This window comes from Pan troglodytes, chromosome 2 (assembly GCF_028858775.2).
Source record: "Pan troglodytes isolate AG18354 chromosome 2, NHGRI_mPanTro3-v2.0_pri, whole genome shotgun sequence".
Lineage (NCBI taxonomy): Eukaryota > Metazoa > Chordata > Mammalia > Primates > Hominidae > Pan > Pan troglodytes.
The window spans coordinates 117399104-117415078 of NC_086015.1; the positions used below are offsets into that span (position 1 = coordinate 117399104).

At 40.2% G+C, this 15975-nt stretch overlaps 1 protein-coding gene across 9 annotated transcripts in view; it reads left to right on the top strand.

Annotated features, from left to right (window-relative positions):
• QTRT2 (queuine tRNA-ribosyltransferase accessory subunit 2) overlaps nucleotides 1-14004 on the top strand; it is a 31621-nt gene extending 17617 nt beyond the window's left edge. For all 9 annotated transcript variants that reach the window (XM_001159495.6, XM_516660.7, XM_063807024.1 and 6 more), the window contains 4 exons: nucleotides 2439-2638; nucleotides 5612-5763; nucleotides 8355-8472; nucleotides 11332-14004. In XM_001159495.6, the coding sequence (XP_001159495.2) occupies nucleotides 2439-2638; nucleotides 5612-5763; nucleotides 8355-8472; nucleotides 11332-11563 (702 nt within the window). In that variant the 3' untranslated portion in view covers nucleotides 11564-14004. The remainder of the gene's footprint in view (nucleotides 1-2438; nucleotides 2639-5611; nucleotides 5764-8354; nucleotides 8473-11331) is intronic.
• Nucleotides 14005-15975: the final 1971 nt, after the last annotated feature.

Consider the following 15975-nt stretch of genomic DNA (forward strand, 5'->3'; position numbering starts at 1 on the left):
GTTTTTCTAGGAGTCCCTGCCTTTTGCTCTTATCACCATCTACCTGTACTTGCAAAACAGGAGCCAGGAGTCATTTGAGACTTTGTCTTTATCCTCTCCTTGGACAACTAATCAGTCAAGTTATGTTGATCCTACTTCCTGATAGGTTTCAAGTTTTATCTTTCCTCTTCATCCACACTGCCACTGCCTTAGTCCGGGTCATCTCATCTTTCACCTGGATCATTAAAGTTGTCTGCTATTCCATTCTTTAATCGTACTCACCCTTAATTTATTTTTCACACGGCAGCCAAAGTGTTCTTTCTAGAGGAATAGTCTGATTATGTCCCTCCTGCTTAAACTAAGGAGTGAAATTCTCTCTTCACAGTGTTCCAGGCCTCCTCTCCATCCCTTTCTTCTACTGGAGAGCCATTGTTGATTTGTGTATTTTCTTGCAAAACTTATTTTTTGCAATTACATACACATAATTAATACATAGATATACATGGCTGTATTACATCAGTATGATCATATATTCAGCAATTTGCTTGTTTTTCATTTAGCAATATCCTGAAACTCTTTCTCTATAAATGCATATATTGCTATTATCTACTGCATTCTTTTTAAACAGCTGCGTAGGAAGCCATACTGTGTATATATTATGATCTACGTAAGCCTTTACTCTATGGATAAACATTTAGGTTGTTTCCAGTTTTTCATTATTCTAAACATCTTTGTAAATAAACCTTGGCACATGTGAATGAGTATAGGAGAGATTGTTAGAAGTGGAATTTTAGAATCCATAGATAAAAGCTGGACATTTCAATAAGTGCTGTCCACTTTCCTTCCTAAGACGTTGAAATGATTTTTACTCTGTGTTTATCAGGGTATGTATGTACCATTTCCCTTACAGTTTCACCTCTACTATGTTGTTATCTATGTTTTAACCTTTTTGTTATTATATGGGCAAAAATGGTATCTCGTTGTTTCCAATTTTGCATTACCTTATGAGGTTTAGTAGTTCTTCATATGTGTATAGGGCATTCACATTTATTTTTTTGAATTTCATATTTACATATTGTACCTAGATTTCTATGAGGTTGTCATTCATTTCTTTAGAGTATTTGTTGGAGCTCATTTTATGCTGTAGATATTTAAATATTCCTCCAAAGAGTAAGTTCTCCTTTGCCTTTGTTAATGGTATATTTTAGTAGAGAAGTTTTACTGATTTTTTTTTTTTTTTTTGAGACAGACCCTTGCCCTGTCATCTAGGCTGGAGTGCAGTGGCGCAATCTCGGCTCAGCGCAGCCTCCTCCTCCTCGGCTCAAGCGATTCTCCCACCTCAGCCTCCCGAGTAACTGGGACTACAGGTGCATGCTGCCACACCCGGCTGATTTTTGTATTTTTAGTAGAGATGGGGTTTCACAGTGTTGGCCAGGCTGGTCTTGAACTCCTGACCTCAAGTGATCCACCTGCCTCGGCCTCCTGCTGGGATTACAGACATGAGCCACCATGCCTGGCAAGTTTTTGTACTCAAACTTGTCAACCTTTTCCTGTAAGCTTTAGCTTGTTTAGGAAGGCATTCCTTACCCCAAGATTGTCAAAATACTCAATATATTCTTCTAAAACTTGTATAACCATATTTTTTATGTTTAGCTATTAGGTCCATTGAATTTGTTTTTAAAATGGATGGTGTGTAGTAGTGGTCTTTATTTTATTGGTTTGTGAGTAGATAGTCAGTTGTCTCAACAGTTTCTAAGTTCCTAAAGTTATCTCTAGCTAAGAGACTTGGAGGTAGTCTAAAGCAGGCCTGGATAGTCATTTCACAAATTAAAACTCTTATTTTGTCCTTTTCCTCTTGAACCTGTTTAGTGTACATTTTATTTATTTATTTATTTTTCTTGAAACATGGTCTCACTCTCTCACCCTGGATGGAATGCAGTGGCACAGTTTCAGCTTACTGCAACCTTCGCCTCCCGGGCTCAAGCCACACTCCCACCTCAGCCTCCCGAATAGCTGGGGCTACAGGCACAAGCCACCGTGCCCAGCTAATTTTGTTTTTTTATTTTTTGTAGAGACCAGGTGTCGCTATGTTGCCCAGGCTGGTCTTGAAATCCTGGGCTCAAGTGATCCTCCTGCCTCGGCTTCCCAAAGTGCTGGGATTACAGGCCTGAGCCACCACACCTGATCTAATTTAATCTAAGCCAGAACAAGACTGCATATGTTGAATGCATCTTTTTCCTCAGTCTTTTCTTACCTGATTGGTAAAGTATGTTTTTCAAAGTATGTTCCTCAGAGCCTTAAAGGTTCTTAGGGAGGAGGGAGCACCATCCCCTTTAATGCTTCAACTACAGCAGCTTCACTGAGGTCTCTTCTATACATTGGACTTCCATGTAAGGTTCATTTAAACAAAGGTCTCATACTGAAAATGGTTAAAAACATATCATCCTTTCTTACCTCAGGTTCTTCAGAAGAGTGTGATCATTGGAGTGATTGAAGGTGGAGATGTGATGGAAGAGAGGCTGAGGTCAGCACGAGAGACAGCCAAGCGGCCTGTGGGTGGCTTCCTTCTGGATGGTTTTCAAGGAAATCCAACAACCCTGGAGACTAGACTACGCTTGCTGTCATCAGTCACTGCAGAGCTGCCGGAGGACAAGCCAAGGCCAGTGTTCGGTTAGGACACAGGCCGGCCTCAAGGGATGCAGGGCAGGAGTGCTGGCCGATTGTATATTAAATAGTGTCTGTGCATGGGCATGCCTTTGATGTTTTGTTTATGTCCTTTCTGGGCTGAGTCTGCTGAGGTGCTGAGGCAGACTGTAAGGGGAGTTTCCATCAAGGCTGTCCTGGCCTTGATTTCAGAATGTAGAGTAGAGGATAATTGCCATTTGAATTATGTTATTTGATCCTCCTAAGTGAGAGCAAGTATTATACTGTTTCCCCTCATTCTTGTGCCAATTACAAATATTGTTGTTATAATATGGTACCTGGAGACCAAGTGTAAAGTCACATGGAACGCTGGTTTAAATTGAGGAAAGTTGAGGACAGATCTGGGATGACTAGTGAGAAGATGAGCTCCACCAACAAGAACTTAAGAAGCTCTTAGATTTGAGGCTGGTAGTGAGTGGTGTCAATTTTTGAAATTGAGGGGACTGACAACACTAGTAGGGTTGGTTCTTATGTTTCCATAAATTGCAGGATTCACCTTGTGCTGATAAGAAAAGACGATCTGCAAGATTTGAAGCTACAAATTCTGAGTTTCTGAATGCAGCTGATGTCGTATTAGGCTACCCACATTTTTTTTAATGGTTTGTTATCTTAATGTGAATATTCATGCTTTTTTCCTGCATGTATATTAAGAAGTTTGGTTGTGGGGTGCTGCTCCATAGTCTCTAGAGCTGTTGGATAGTATATAATATGTGTAATTTTACTACTTTTTTTTTTTTTTTTTTTTTTGAGACGGAGTTTTGCTCTTGTTGCCCAGGCTGGAGTTCAATGGCATGATCTTGGCTCACTGCAACCTCCACCTCCCGGGTTCAAGTGATTCTCCTGCCTCAGCCTCCTGAGTAGCTGGGATTACAGGCATGCGCCACCATGCCTGGCTAGTTTTGTATTTTTAGTGGAGACGGGGTTTCTCCTTGTTGGTCAGGCTGGTCTCGAACTCCCAACCTCAGGTGATCCGCCTGCCTTGGCCCCCCAAATTGCTGGGATTACAGGCGTGATTTTACTACTTTTTTAAAGATCCAAGTACAACTTGGAGGAAAGCACGTGAATCTTACATACAGCTCAATTAATTTTCACATGTCTACACTTGTGTAAACACTACCCAGAACAAGGTATTTCCATCACCTTAGCCAGCCTTTGATCCCCAATTTTAACCTAGTTCTTTTGTGTTCATTGCTCCCTCTCCTGTACTTGTTTCACTCTGGTGCACATAACACTTCAGCACCAGTATTTCTAGACATTTTCTGGACTTCTTCATGTTAAGTGCTCACAGATGTCTGTTACTGAATTTGAAAGCTGGATTGTTTTTCTTTCTATAAGTGTGTAGAAATGCCAGCTTCAGTTGGATAGGAGTTCTAAAACATTACATTACTTGAAGGAAACTGTAGTCAGGAAAACCAGCATATATTTATAAGAGTTCTGCTTATTTAATATTACATGAGCCTTTTTTTTTTTTTTTTTTGCATTTCTGTGCCAGTTCATAGAAAGGGGCTATAGGTAGAAAAACAAACATAAAAAAGAGCAGCAGCCACCCAGCCCTGATTTAGTGCATCTCCACATCTGTTTTCATGGAGTGGCAAAACCTGGCTGAGTGCCATTAATAGTCTCAGAATGCCTTACCTATTACAAGTTGAGTATCCTTTATCCAAAATGCTAGGAACCAGAAGTGCTTGAGATTTTGGATTTTTTCAGATCCTGGAATATTTGCAGAGTACATACTGGTTGGGCATCCCTAATTTGAAAGTCCAAAATCCAAAATTCTCCAGTGAGCATTTCCTTTCAGTGTCATGTTGGTGCTCAAAAAGTTTCAGATTTTGGAGCATTTTGGATTTCAGATTTTCGGATTAAGGATGCTCAACCTGTACCTTGGAAAACACCATCTTATTCCACAGTGCAGACTTTTTATTAATGGAGAAAATATAAAGAAAGCCAACTAGATTCTTAGATCCTATGGCCAGAGGTGAAATCCTGACAGCGAGAGTTGCTTTGTAAATTAACTTATGAGGGATATAGTGGATTAAAATGTCTTTATTGCACCAATTATGAAAAATTATTATAGGCAAAATACAGTTAAAACAAGCAAAATATTTCAGGAAGAAATAAAGCACACAGCTTTGCACTCCTAAAAAATCTATATAGTGTATAGAAGATAGGCTATAAAGGGCTATAAAGTTTAGTTTATGACCAGGGAGGTTGTTCAGAAGGATGATAGTTGAGAGGAAGCTAACCTTTATTGAACTTCTCTCTGGGATCAGAAACTATACTATGGGCTGGGCGTGGTGGCTTACACCTGTAATCCCAGCACTTTGGGAGGCCAAGGTGGGCGGATCACCTGAGGTCAGGAGTTCAAGACCAGCCTGGCCAACATGGTGAAACCCCATCTCTACTAAAAATATAAAAATTGGCTGGGCGTGGTGGCGGGCGCCTATAATCCCAGCTGCTAGGGAGGCTGAGGCAGGAGAATTACTCCCGGAAGGTGCAGGTTGCAGTGAGTCGAGTTTGCGCCATTGCACTCCAGCCTGGGCAGTAAGAGCAAGACTCCCTCTCAAAAAAAAAAAAGAAACTATGTGCTTTTTCAAATATCTCATTAATCCTCACAACAATTCTGTGGGGGTATATATTATTTGCTTTTGTTTTTAAGATTAGATAACTAAAACTCAGAGAAGTTAAGTAATCTTTCCAAAGTGACACAGCAGATACATAAATGACAGAGCTAGGATTCAAGCCCCAGTTTTTCTGGCTCCAAAGCCATATGTTCTTTCTGCTACATGTTGCTGTCCACTGCCTGCCACTCTAACCATGATTGGCGTTTTTCATTATTACTATTTTTTTAGTGCCTTGTTCATTAAAAGGACTTTCTGATTTCCTTCCTTGCATTGTCCTCATGTCACTGTTCTTATTCTTACTTTTACAGGCTCATATCTGGTGTTAGTCGGCCAGATGAGGTGCTCGAGTGTATTGAAAGAGGAGTGGACTTATTTGAGAGTTTTTTCCCTTATCAAGTAACAGAGCGGGGATGTGCCCTGACTTTCAGTTTTGATTACCAGCCGAATCCTGAAGAGACACGTAAGTCTTTTGAAGTTTATCTCTTATCCTTAAGTTTCTTCCATTTCCTGTTAATTTTTGGCTTGAGTCACAAGACAGAAATATGTATATATAAAGCCAGTCTTTTACAAAACTACATCTCTGTTTCTTATCTGTGTGCTCTGGCATGTTGGCACACAAATCCAGGTACTTAATACTATACATGTAGCTCATCAATATTAGGATGTGATTTTATAGTGAAAAGAACCAAGAAAAACAAAACCTCCTCTGTTAATAGCCTGAAAAAAGAACATTCAGAGTGAATTGTGATGAAAATCATAAGAAAACCTTTGAACTGCTTGGTAAAAGTTAACTTGTTTTCTCACAAAAGAGTTTTTGTCTTTGCTTTGCAAACCCTATGCTATTAAAATACAGGGAGACTCATGATCCTCTGATCCTAGTGTTACTTCTTGCATTTTTTTTTTTAATACACCAGGCTTTGAAAGCTATTTTCCTTTGCTAATGTTGCTTTGAAGGACTGCCATTTTCTTTTATTGTTTAGTTATCCAGAAGTTAAGAAAGTCAGTTTCGGATTCTAACACTTACCTGGAGGTAGAAAAGGAGCTAGGATACAGACTTTGGGCTGGAGTTGCTTGAAGTAGGTTTTCAGGAGAGTGTCGCCTGCCCAGTCTTCCCTCTGGCCTTCAGAAATGACCTTTCCTTTCCTTTTCCTGCTGTCCTTGGAACTTTTCCTTAACCACATCAACCTTACATTTGAATAGGACCAGAAACTTCCTTAAAGGTTCATTTTATTCCTCACAGGTAACTAAAATTTCATTCAGATGTTATACTTTTATGAAGCAACTTAACCATTAATCTAAATGGAATTACTCCTGGAAACAAAATAAATCAAGTTGATCAAATTCTTAAATATATAGGAGGTCAATTTTACTGTCCTTTTAGACAGACCAGAATATAATGTATGTGGATAGGTATACCATTAACACTATAAATTTTCACATCTTCATTTACAAACTGAATTATTTCCACCAGAACAGAGGTAACTGTTAGTCATTCAGTACCAGGAATATGCAAAGCTCTAAAAAGAACCTGATTTGAGTTCTCTGTAAAGAACAAGGTCATTTTTGGCCAGAGAAAGCCAAGTTTCTTCATGATTAGGAAAAAGGAAATAGTTTGAATGTTTAAACAAAGTATTATTAACTCTGCGTGTGTAGTAAATTAAAGTCCTTTGCCAGTTACATAGTGAAAATTCCAAAGAAATTACTTGGCAGCAGTTCTCCCAAATGACAAGAGTTTTCTGAAATGTCAGGGCTTAAAAAAAATTCTTTTTCAGAAATAGGGTCTCACTGTGTTGCCCAGGCTGGAGTGTAGTGGTGTGATTATGGCTCACTGCAGCCTTGAACTCCTGAAAAAAGAACATTCAGAGTGAGTTGTGATGAAAATTATAAGAAAACCTTTGAACTGCTTGGTAAAGTTTAATTTGTTTAACTTTAATGGGCACAAGCCATCCTCCCACCTCAGCCTCCCGAGTAGCTGGGACTACAGGTGCATGCCACCATGCTGGGCTAATTTTTAAATTTTTTGCAAAGACAGGATCTTGCTGTGTTGCCCAGGCTGGTCGTGCACTCCTGACCTCAGGCGATCCTCCTGCCTTAGCCTCCCAAAGTGCTGGGATTACAGGCATGAGCCACTGCGGCCAGCTGAGGGCTTCATTATGGTTTCCCACATCAGCATGCAAATTTATGGGAACAAAATTATAACAGCTCTGTGCCCAGTGCTCAGGTTGCTTCTCTTATACCTTTGACCTTGATAAAATTACCCTCTTAAGACCACCTGTCTTTCTCCTGGGACCAACACTGAGATTTGTTATCATTTGTTCCCAAAATACCCCTTAACTACTTGTCCCTGTTCCAGGCAGTTGGCTTTTTGTAGAGTAGCTGGTGTTTCTTTTGCTGTGCAAAGAATGTTTCTTCTTAAAGCAGAGAGTTGAAGGGAACAATTCAGGTTGCCATTTAATTCTGTGTAGTCTGGGTTCCCTAGAGGGCCAGTGTCTCCATATAGAATACATACATTAAAACCATGTTCTACTTCAACCTATTTGGAATATAGGTAGTTCAAAGCCTAGTATATTTGCATGTACATTATGATAAGGGATAGTGATAACCCCACCACACACACACACACACGCAACCAACAGTTAACTTTCGTTGGTTTATTTATTTTGCCCAGGCTGGTGGTGTACTCCTGACCTCAGGCAATTCTCCTGCCTTAGCTTCCCAAAGTTTTGGGATTATAGGCATGAGCCATCACGCCTGGCCACCAATGTTTTTAAATTATTTCTTGATGATACGATTATATGTTATATACTTGTAACTATAATTTGCTTAGATATTATTGAATCTCTAAATTGTTTTGGTGTTGTAGATAAGAGGACGGTGACAGTCTTGGAGCATATTGCTGTTTTCCTTTTCTTGTGTGATTTCCTTAGGATAAATTCTCAGGAGTGAAATTACAGAGTCAAAGATCATGAAATAATAACTAAAATAAAATGTTTCCAATGGCCACTTCTTATCTGATCATCATTCAAGCCTTTTTATTGGTTTGTCCTTCAGTACTACAACAAAATGGAACACAAGAAGAAATAAAATGTATGGATCAAATAAAGAAAATTGAAACAACTGGTTGCAACCAAGAAATAACATCATTTGAAATTAATCTGAAGGAAAAAAAGTAAGAAATTTTTAAAAGTTTGGATTTTGCTTTCTGACTTCTGAATTTTAGTCTGTGTTAAAAGTTTATGGGAGAATTCTCAATTTATGATTTCATAAAATATTAATAGTTGGGTATTATTTAGGCCTTCTCAAATTCGGTTTCAAAAAAACTCTTTATTTTCTTCAGATGAATTTGTAGACTTTGTCTTGTCAGAAGACTAGAGCCAGGTAATGATTGCTTTAGAAAAGCTGACAGAAAGATTAAACCAAATCCATTGTTTGGCGTCTTTTATTCCTTAAGAGCATAATAAGGAGTTCAAGATAAAACAACAAAGTTTTAAATTGTAGGGTGCCTAAGCCATCTTTGTTAGATACAGGCTGTAAATCTTACGTAAGATATTTATCTCTATAAAGAACAAATTAAGATACAGATTGATTATCCCTTCTTCAGAATGCTTGGAACCAGAAGTGTTTCAGATTTCTTTTCTTTGTTGTTGTTGTTGTTGCTGTTGTTGTTGTTGCTGTTGCTGCTGCTGTTGTTGTTGTTGTTGTGTTTTAGAACATTTGCATTATACTTACCTGGCTGAACATCCCTCATCTGAAATCTGAAATGCTCCAATGAGCAGTTCCTTTGAGCATCATGTTAGTGCTCAAAAAGTTCTGAATTTTGGAGCATTTCACATTTTAGATTTTCAGATTAGGAATACGGAACCTATATCTTATAATTTTTGTATTTGTCCAAAAGTGGTAATCATCAGTGAACCAGTGAGTGATTTTTCTTTGAGTCTGATGCACTCACTTTAGTGCTGGGGTGGGTTTTTTGTCTTACGTAAAAGAAGATCCTATGGCTTGTGACTTACTTATGTCTATCTAGTGATAGTACAGACTTGAGAGTTTATGAAAGAATGTGAAAATCCTTGTTCTTACCCATATTCTGTTGGGACTCCTTTAATTGTAGGTCAGAAATGGTGATGTCTACCGCATTTGACTTCTTAAAAAATAGCCAAGGAGATAGATTTGTTTTTGTCTTTCTTTTACCCTTTTTTTTCTGTCATCCATTGACTCTCAAATGATTTATTTATGTTTTTAAAATTTTAGGATAATATAAATGGTTACTACTAAAATTCCCTTTATGTTATAGATTTAATTGGAAATTGTACTATTATTATCAGCACTAGACTTAAGTTTTTGAGATTTGTAGACAAATTCTAGCACTGCTCTTGACTGTGTGACTTTGGTCTGGTCAATTCTTCACTTTTTTCTTTTTTTTTTTTTTTTTTGAGGGGGGCAGAGTGTAGCTCTGTTGCCCAGGCCAGAGTGCAGTGGCACGATCTTGGCTCCCTGCAACCTCCGCCTCCTGGGTTCAGGCGATTCTCCTGCCTCAGCCTCCCAAGTAGCTGGGATTACAGGCATGCACCACCATGCCTGGCTAATTTTTGTATTTTTAGTAGAGACGGGGTTTCACCATGTTGGCCAGGCAGGGCTTGAACTCCTGACCTCAATCCACTTATTTTTAATAGTTGATTAAAGGTAACACCTGGCCAGGCATGGTAGCTCACATCTGTAATCCTAGCACTTTGGGAGGCTGAGGATGGAGGATCACTTGAGCCCAGGAGTTCAAGACCAGCCTGAACAACATAGCAAGATCCTGTCTCTAAAACAGATTATCTGGGCGTGGTGGGAAGCTGAGGTGGGAGGTTGCTTGAGCCCAGGAGTCCGAGGCTGCAGTGTGCTATGATTGTGCCACTGCACTGCACTCCAGCCTGGGTGATAGAACAAGACCCTGTCCCCCCCCCCCAAAAAAGTTAACACCTATGCAGTGCTTAGGCTTAGTGTGTGCCCAGCAGTGTTCAAGTCCTTTAACTATACTAATACATTTCATCTTTGTAACAACTGTCTGAGATAGGCACTGTTATTACCTTTGGTTCATGGATGAGAAACAGGTCACAGAGAGATGTTAAGTGACTTGCCCAAGTGAGTTGTGAAGCCAGGAATCAAATTTATGCAGGGTAGCTCCAGGACCCTCCCTCTCAACCCCCATAGTTATCTTCATCTGTAGAATGACAATAAAAATAGTTATCTCCAAGAATGAATGTGAAGGTTAAATGAGACAGTGTATGTGAAAGTATTTGGTAAACTGCAAAAAGCTGTGTAAGTAGAAGTCTACCATGTCTTTTGATAATAATTCTGGTGGTAAGTGGGAAGGAAGTGTCACTCACTTCTCTCCTAAGTGTCCAACACTTTAGAAGTGTTTCCTAACATTATGTGCTTTTACAATGTGATTAGTAATACTCAACATGAGTGAGCGACCACATGAATTTCTTCTGATGCTCCTTTGTAACCCCAGACTCGGAGTTTGCATCAGTCAGAGAAAAACTCCAGGGTCTCCCTGACTCATTGTGTTCTTTGTTAACTTTTTTTTTTCTTTTTTGAGATGGAGTCTCGCTCTGTTGCCCAGGCTGGAGTGCAGTGGTGTGATCTTGGCTCACCACAACCTCTGCCCCCTGGGTTAAAGCGATTCTCCTGCCTCAGCCTCCCGAGTAGCTGGGACTACAGGCACCCACCACCATGCCTGGCTAATTTTTGTATTTTTAGTACAGACGGGGTTTCGCCATATTGGCCATGCTGGTCTTGAACTCCTGACCTTGTGATCCGCCTGCCCCGGCCTCCCAAAATGCTGGGATTACTGGCGTGAGCCACCACACCCGGCCCTTTGTTAACTTTTAACCATATTGCCATTTTAAGCAGGTGCACAGCACTGAACATTTGCCAGTGATGTTATTAACCACTGGTAACTTTACCAGCAGAATAGATAGCTGAGGTTGTGGATTTCTTGTATTCCGTACTTTCTGGAATGTCACTGTGACTTCTTTCTTAGGTACCAGGAGGACTTTAACCCGCTGGTGAGAGGATGTTCCTGTTACTGCTGTAAGAATCACACTCGGGCATACATCCACCATCTGCTGGTGACCAATGAGCTGCTGGCCGGAGTCCTGCTTATGATGCACAACTTTGAACACTACTTTGGGTTTTTCCATTACATCCGGGAAGCACTAAAAAGTGACAAACTGGCACAGTTGAAAGAGCTCATCCACAGGCAAGCATCTTGAGATCTTGCAAATACAAGTCTCACTCTTCACACTGAGCCTGTACCAATGTTGTAACATGGGAAGACATGAAGAAGAAATAATCTGAGCTTTAATTATTTATATTTGGACATAAGGTCTGCTAAAATAAAGAATATTTGTACCAAACTGCCCACATGAGGGTGAAGAGATTTCCTCAAAAGACTTAAATGACCTGGATTGATCAGAGAGAATTGAACTGTGACCTTTAAAACTTCTAGACTAATTCTTTTAGTTGATAGAGATTCATTTAGTCAAAGACAAAAGCTTTAACTGTGAGGGCACAACCTTGAAATGGGAGTGATGAGATTCTGAGGGACCCATGAATTGGATTGAGGCTTGAGGGGAAATGGTGTGAGACGCATGGCCTCTGGACATATGCCTGTTGATTTGAGAAGAAATTTGGCTGGTTTGAGGGTTTCCTTTAGTTCACCCTCATACTCTCAGGAGACTCTTTTGGATACTTTTGTCTTCCACCCTGCCCTGGCAGTGCAGCCAATCAGAAATGGCTCTTGTGATTTAACTGGGCTTGGATATCCCTGCAATGTGGGGCTTGAACATTGCTCCTGTGGTATCTGTCCCAGGTCACACTCCTTCATTTGACCACATGGCCTATTTGCAACTTCTTTTTAGAGCCAATGTAATTGCCTGTTAGGAGCCAGAAGTTTGCCCAGCTGCTTTCTTCTGGTTGTACAGATCCATTGTGGTCTGCCTTCCAGGCTCATTAATAGTCTAACTACGTAATAACTGAAGCCCTATCTGTTGTGAAGATTCATTCTCAATGTGTTCACTTGGACAGAGCCCTGCCTGGCCTAACGATTAGAGGATTAGTCTCCATCCTGCTCAGATACGACTCCTGGGCAATTCACTTAACTTCTCCATGGCTGTTTCCTGCTGAATAAATAGGGGCAGGCATAATGGATAGGAATGAATGAACTTTTAAGATACTGTCTAGCTCTAAAATTTGAAGAACAAAAAGTTTTAGATCAGAGTCATAGCCTTAATAGCCCTAGTTGTCATCCTGGGAGAAAGGCAACAGTAGAGATATTTGAGAGCCTAAAGAGAGGTTTGGCCTGTGGGTTTTTAAGTGGTTATTGAATTGGTATCAGGAGATCCTGAGGCTGGTAGGGGATGGTAATTCTTTCTAAGTTATCTCTGTATTTTTCAAGTTTTCTATAAGGAATACACATACACCCACATGCACACACCATAGTTTTTATACAAACAGCAATAACAAAACCAAAAAGATGCCCCTTTTTTTGTAGGGATAAGAAATACATTTGTTTTATACTTCTATGCTATATTTTGCTATTCAGAATTTAGTGGGCATTACTTAACATTGTTTCTAATTATTTTGTGGCTGCTGTATGTTTTATGTGTTGGGAGCCCATTGTATTAGGCCGTTCTTGGATTGCTATAAAGAAATACCTGAGACTGGGTAATTTGGTTTTTTGTTTTTTTGGGGTTTTTTTTGAGACGGAGCCTTGCTCTGTCGCCCAGGCTGGAGTGTAGTGGCGCGATCTCGGCTCTATGCAACCTCCACCTCCTGGGTTCATGCCATTCTCCTGCCTCAGCCTCCTGAGTAGCTGGGACTACAGGCGCCCGCCACCATGCCTGGCTAATTTTTTATATTTTTAGTAGAGATGGGGTTTCACCATATGAGCCAGGATGGTCTCGATCTCCTGATCTCATGATCCACAAGACTGGGTAATCTGTAAAGAAAAGAGGTTTAATTGGCTCATGGCTCTGCAGGCTTTACAGGAAGCATGGTACTGGCATCTGCTTGGTTTCTGGGGAGGCCTCCGGAAGCTTACAGTCATGGCAGAAGGTGAAGGGGGAGCAGGCACATCACATGACAAAAGCAGGAACAAGACTCAGAGCAAGAAGTCACTTATCACCAAGGGGATGGCCCAGGCCATTCGTGAGGGATCCACCTTTGTGCTCCAAACACCTCCCACCAGACCCCACCTCCAGTATTGGGGATTACATTTCAACTTGAGGTTTGGGCGGGAACAAATAGTCAAATTATATTACCCATCTACATGGTTTTCTTTTTCTTGGTATGGGAGTGTCCATGAATAAATTCATGGGCATCCTCATAACTCTTCCATGAATGGCAAGGGGTACTTATGGAAAACAGTTTTCCAAAGATCTGATTGTTTTGAAATGTGTTAGATTGGACTTGTTCAAATGTTCATATTTTTGTTCAATGCTAAATGCATCGTTAGGGGAGTAGTGGTAAATATTCCAGAATCCATATGAAATTCATGAGTTTATTTATGTCTAAAACACTGAAAACTGTGTCCAATATCGTTCAGTTTCCTGGGTCTTTTTCTTATTAGCACATTTGAGAAAAATATTTCTTTCCTTTATTGTAGTAAATCTATTAAAGGCAATAGCCAATAAAACATTTTTAATTTTAAAAATTTACTGTGTTTGGCTTTCTGTAAATGTAGTAGGTCTGTTAAACAAAATATTAAATTTCCATAGTACCAGAAATGTTCTAGAGATTTCTCATTGGAAGAAAAAAATGTTTATCTGTATTCATTGTTTTGAGAGCATCCATGATAAATGTAAAATCCAAAAAGGAGATATTTAATTATATACATTATGAAGATTCCCTTATCTATCTTTATTAATCTGTTCTTGTGTTTCTATAAAGAAATACCAGAGGCTGGGTAATTTATGAGGGAAAGAGGTTTATTTGGCTCACAGTTCTACAGGCTGTATAGGAAGCATGGCACCAGCATCTGCTCCTGGTGAGGGCTTCAGGAAGCTTACAATTGTGGTGGCAGGCAAAGGGGAAGCTGGTGTATCACATGGTGAGAGAATGAGGAGGTCCCAGACTCAACCAACCAGATCTCATGTGAACTGAGGGAGAATGCACTCATCACCAAGGAGATAGTGTTAAGCCATTCATGAGGGGTGTACCCAGATGCCTCCCACCAGGCCCCACCTTCAACACTGGGGATTACATTTCACCATGAGATTTGGAGGGGACAAACATCCAAGCCATATCACTTAACCTCTTTAAGTTATATAATTATGAGCCTTAAGGCCATGCTAGCACATAATAAAAATAATAATCACAATCTATGGAGTATTTTAAATGTGCCAGGCATCTTGGTAAATGCTTTTCATATATAACTATTGACTGTTAGAGCATGGCTGTGAGGTGTTGCTATTGTCCTATGGGCTATATGTGCTAGTGCTAGTTATTCCCTACAGGAAAAGCTGAAGCCAACTATTTAAGAACTGAATTTTAAGAGGGTTGAGTAGCCTGCCTGAGTGCCTACCAGATATTTCAGGAAAGTTAAATAGTTTGCCTAAGGGCCTACCACTACTCAGCTCCCAGGTAGACTCTAGCTCCACAGTTATCCACTGTACTAAATAAATTCTTAATTTTGACTTGCTTCTGGTTTGAGGGGGCTAAGAGAATCAGGGACTGCAGAGAGGGGCCTCCTGGCCTTGGGGTATTGGGTGCTTTAGGAACTTTGCTGCAACTTGGCCTTGGCTTCAGCTTTTCCAGTAGGGAATAGCTAGCACTAGCACACGTCCCGTGGTCCCATGCTGGTATTTGTAGGTGCTCAACATGGGTTGCCATTCCACATCCTCAAATTTCTCCCCCCTTCCCAGTTTGGGACTGTAACCACACCCTGAATGGTGTTGAAATGTTTGGGTACTGTGATTAGTTCAACTGGAGTCTGAGGTTTCTTATATATTTTGGGGGAGGTTTATTTTGTTACTCCTTGGAATAAAGGGAAAATATTCTAAAACATTTTTTAAGCAAATACTTGTGTAATGACAGCATTTTAATAAAAATTTCAAACAAAGACCATCAAAGGGTCAAGGCTAGAATGGAAAGCAACTATCTTATCCAGGGTGTTTTTTCTGTAGAGGCAGCTTGGAGCTCAGTAAGAAACCACAGAGTTAAATGATTACCCTGTGCCTTCCTGATTAGGAACAGGCTGCTCTCTGCAGTTTGATTAGTCTTGCTTGTAACTATGGGATTATAGCTTATTAAAACTGACAGTGCTGTGTAGGGCAGGGAGCCTGGAAGGTCAAACTTCCATGCTGAGCCAGCCACCAGCAAGGCTCTGCCTTTACCTAAAAGTTTGGTATAATTGGCATTCATTTAAATATCCTTTTTAATCTCTTCACTTTCTTTTCAACCTTTGTGTCTCTTAGTAATTTTACACCTTTTCTTTCCTTGCTTCTTCACGAGGTTCCCTGATTTGTGAGCACAAAACCCAAATAACAGTGGGCAAAGAATGAAACAAGCCAGTGTAAGCAATGTGAATTAGCGTAATCGTGCACTCTTATTCCTCCCGAAAATCCTGCTTCATGCCCCTAGTTCAGGTATAAATACACAACATCCTGCCCCCGCCTCCACCACC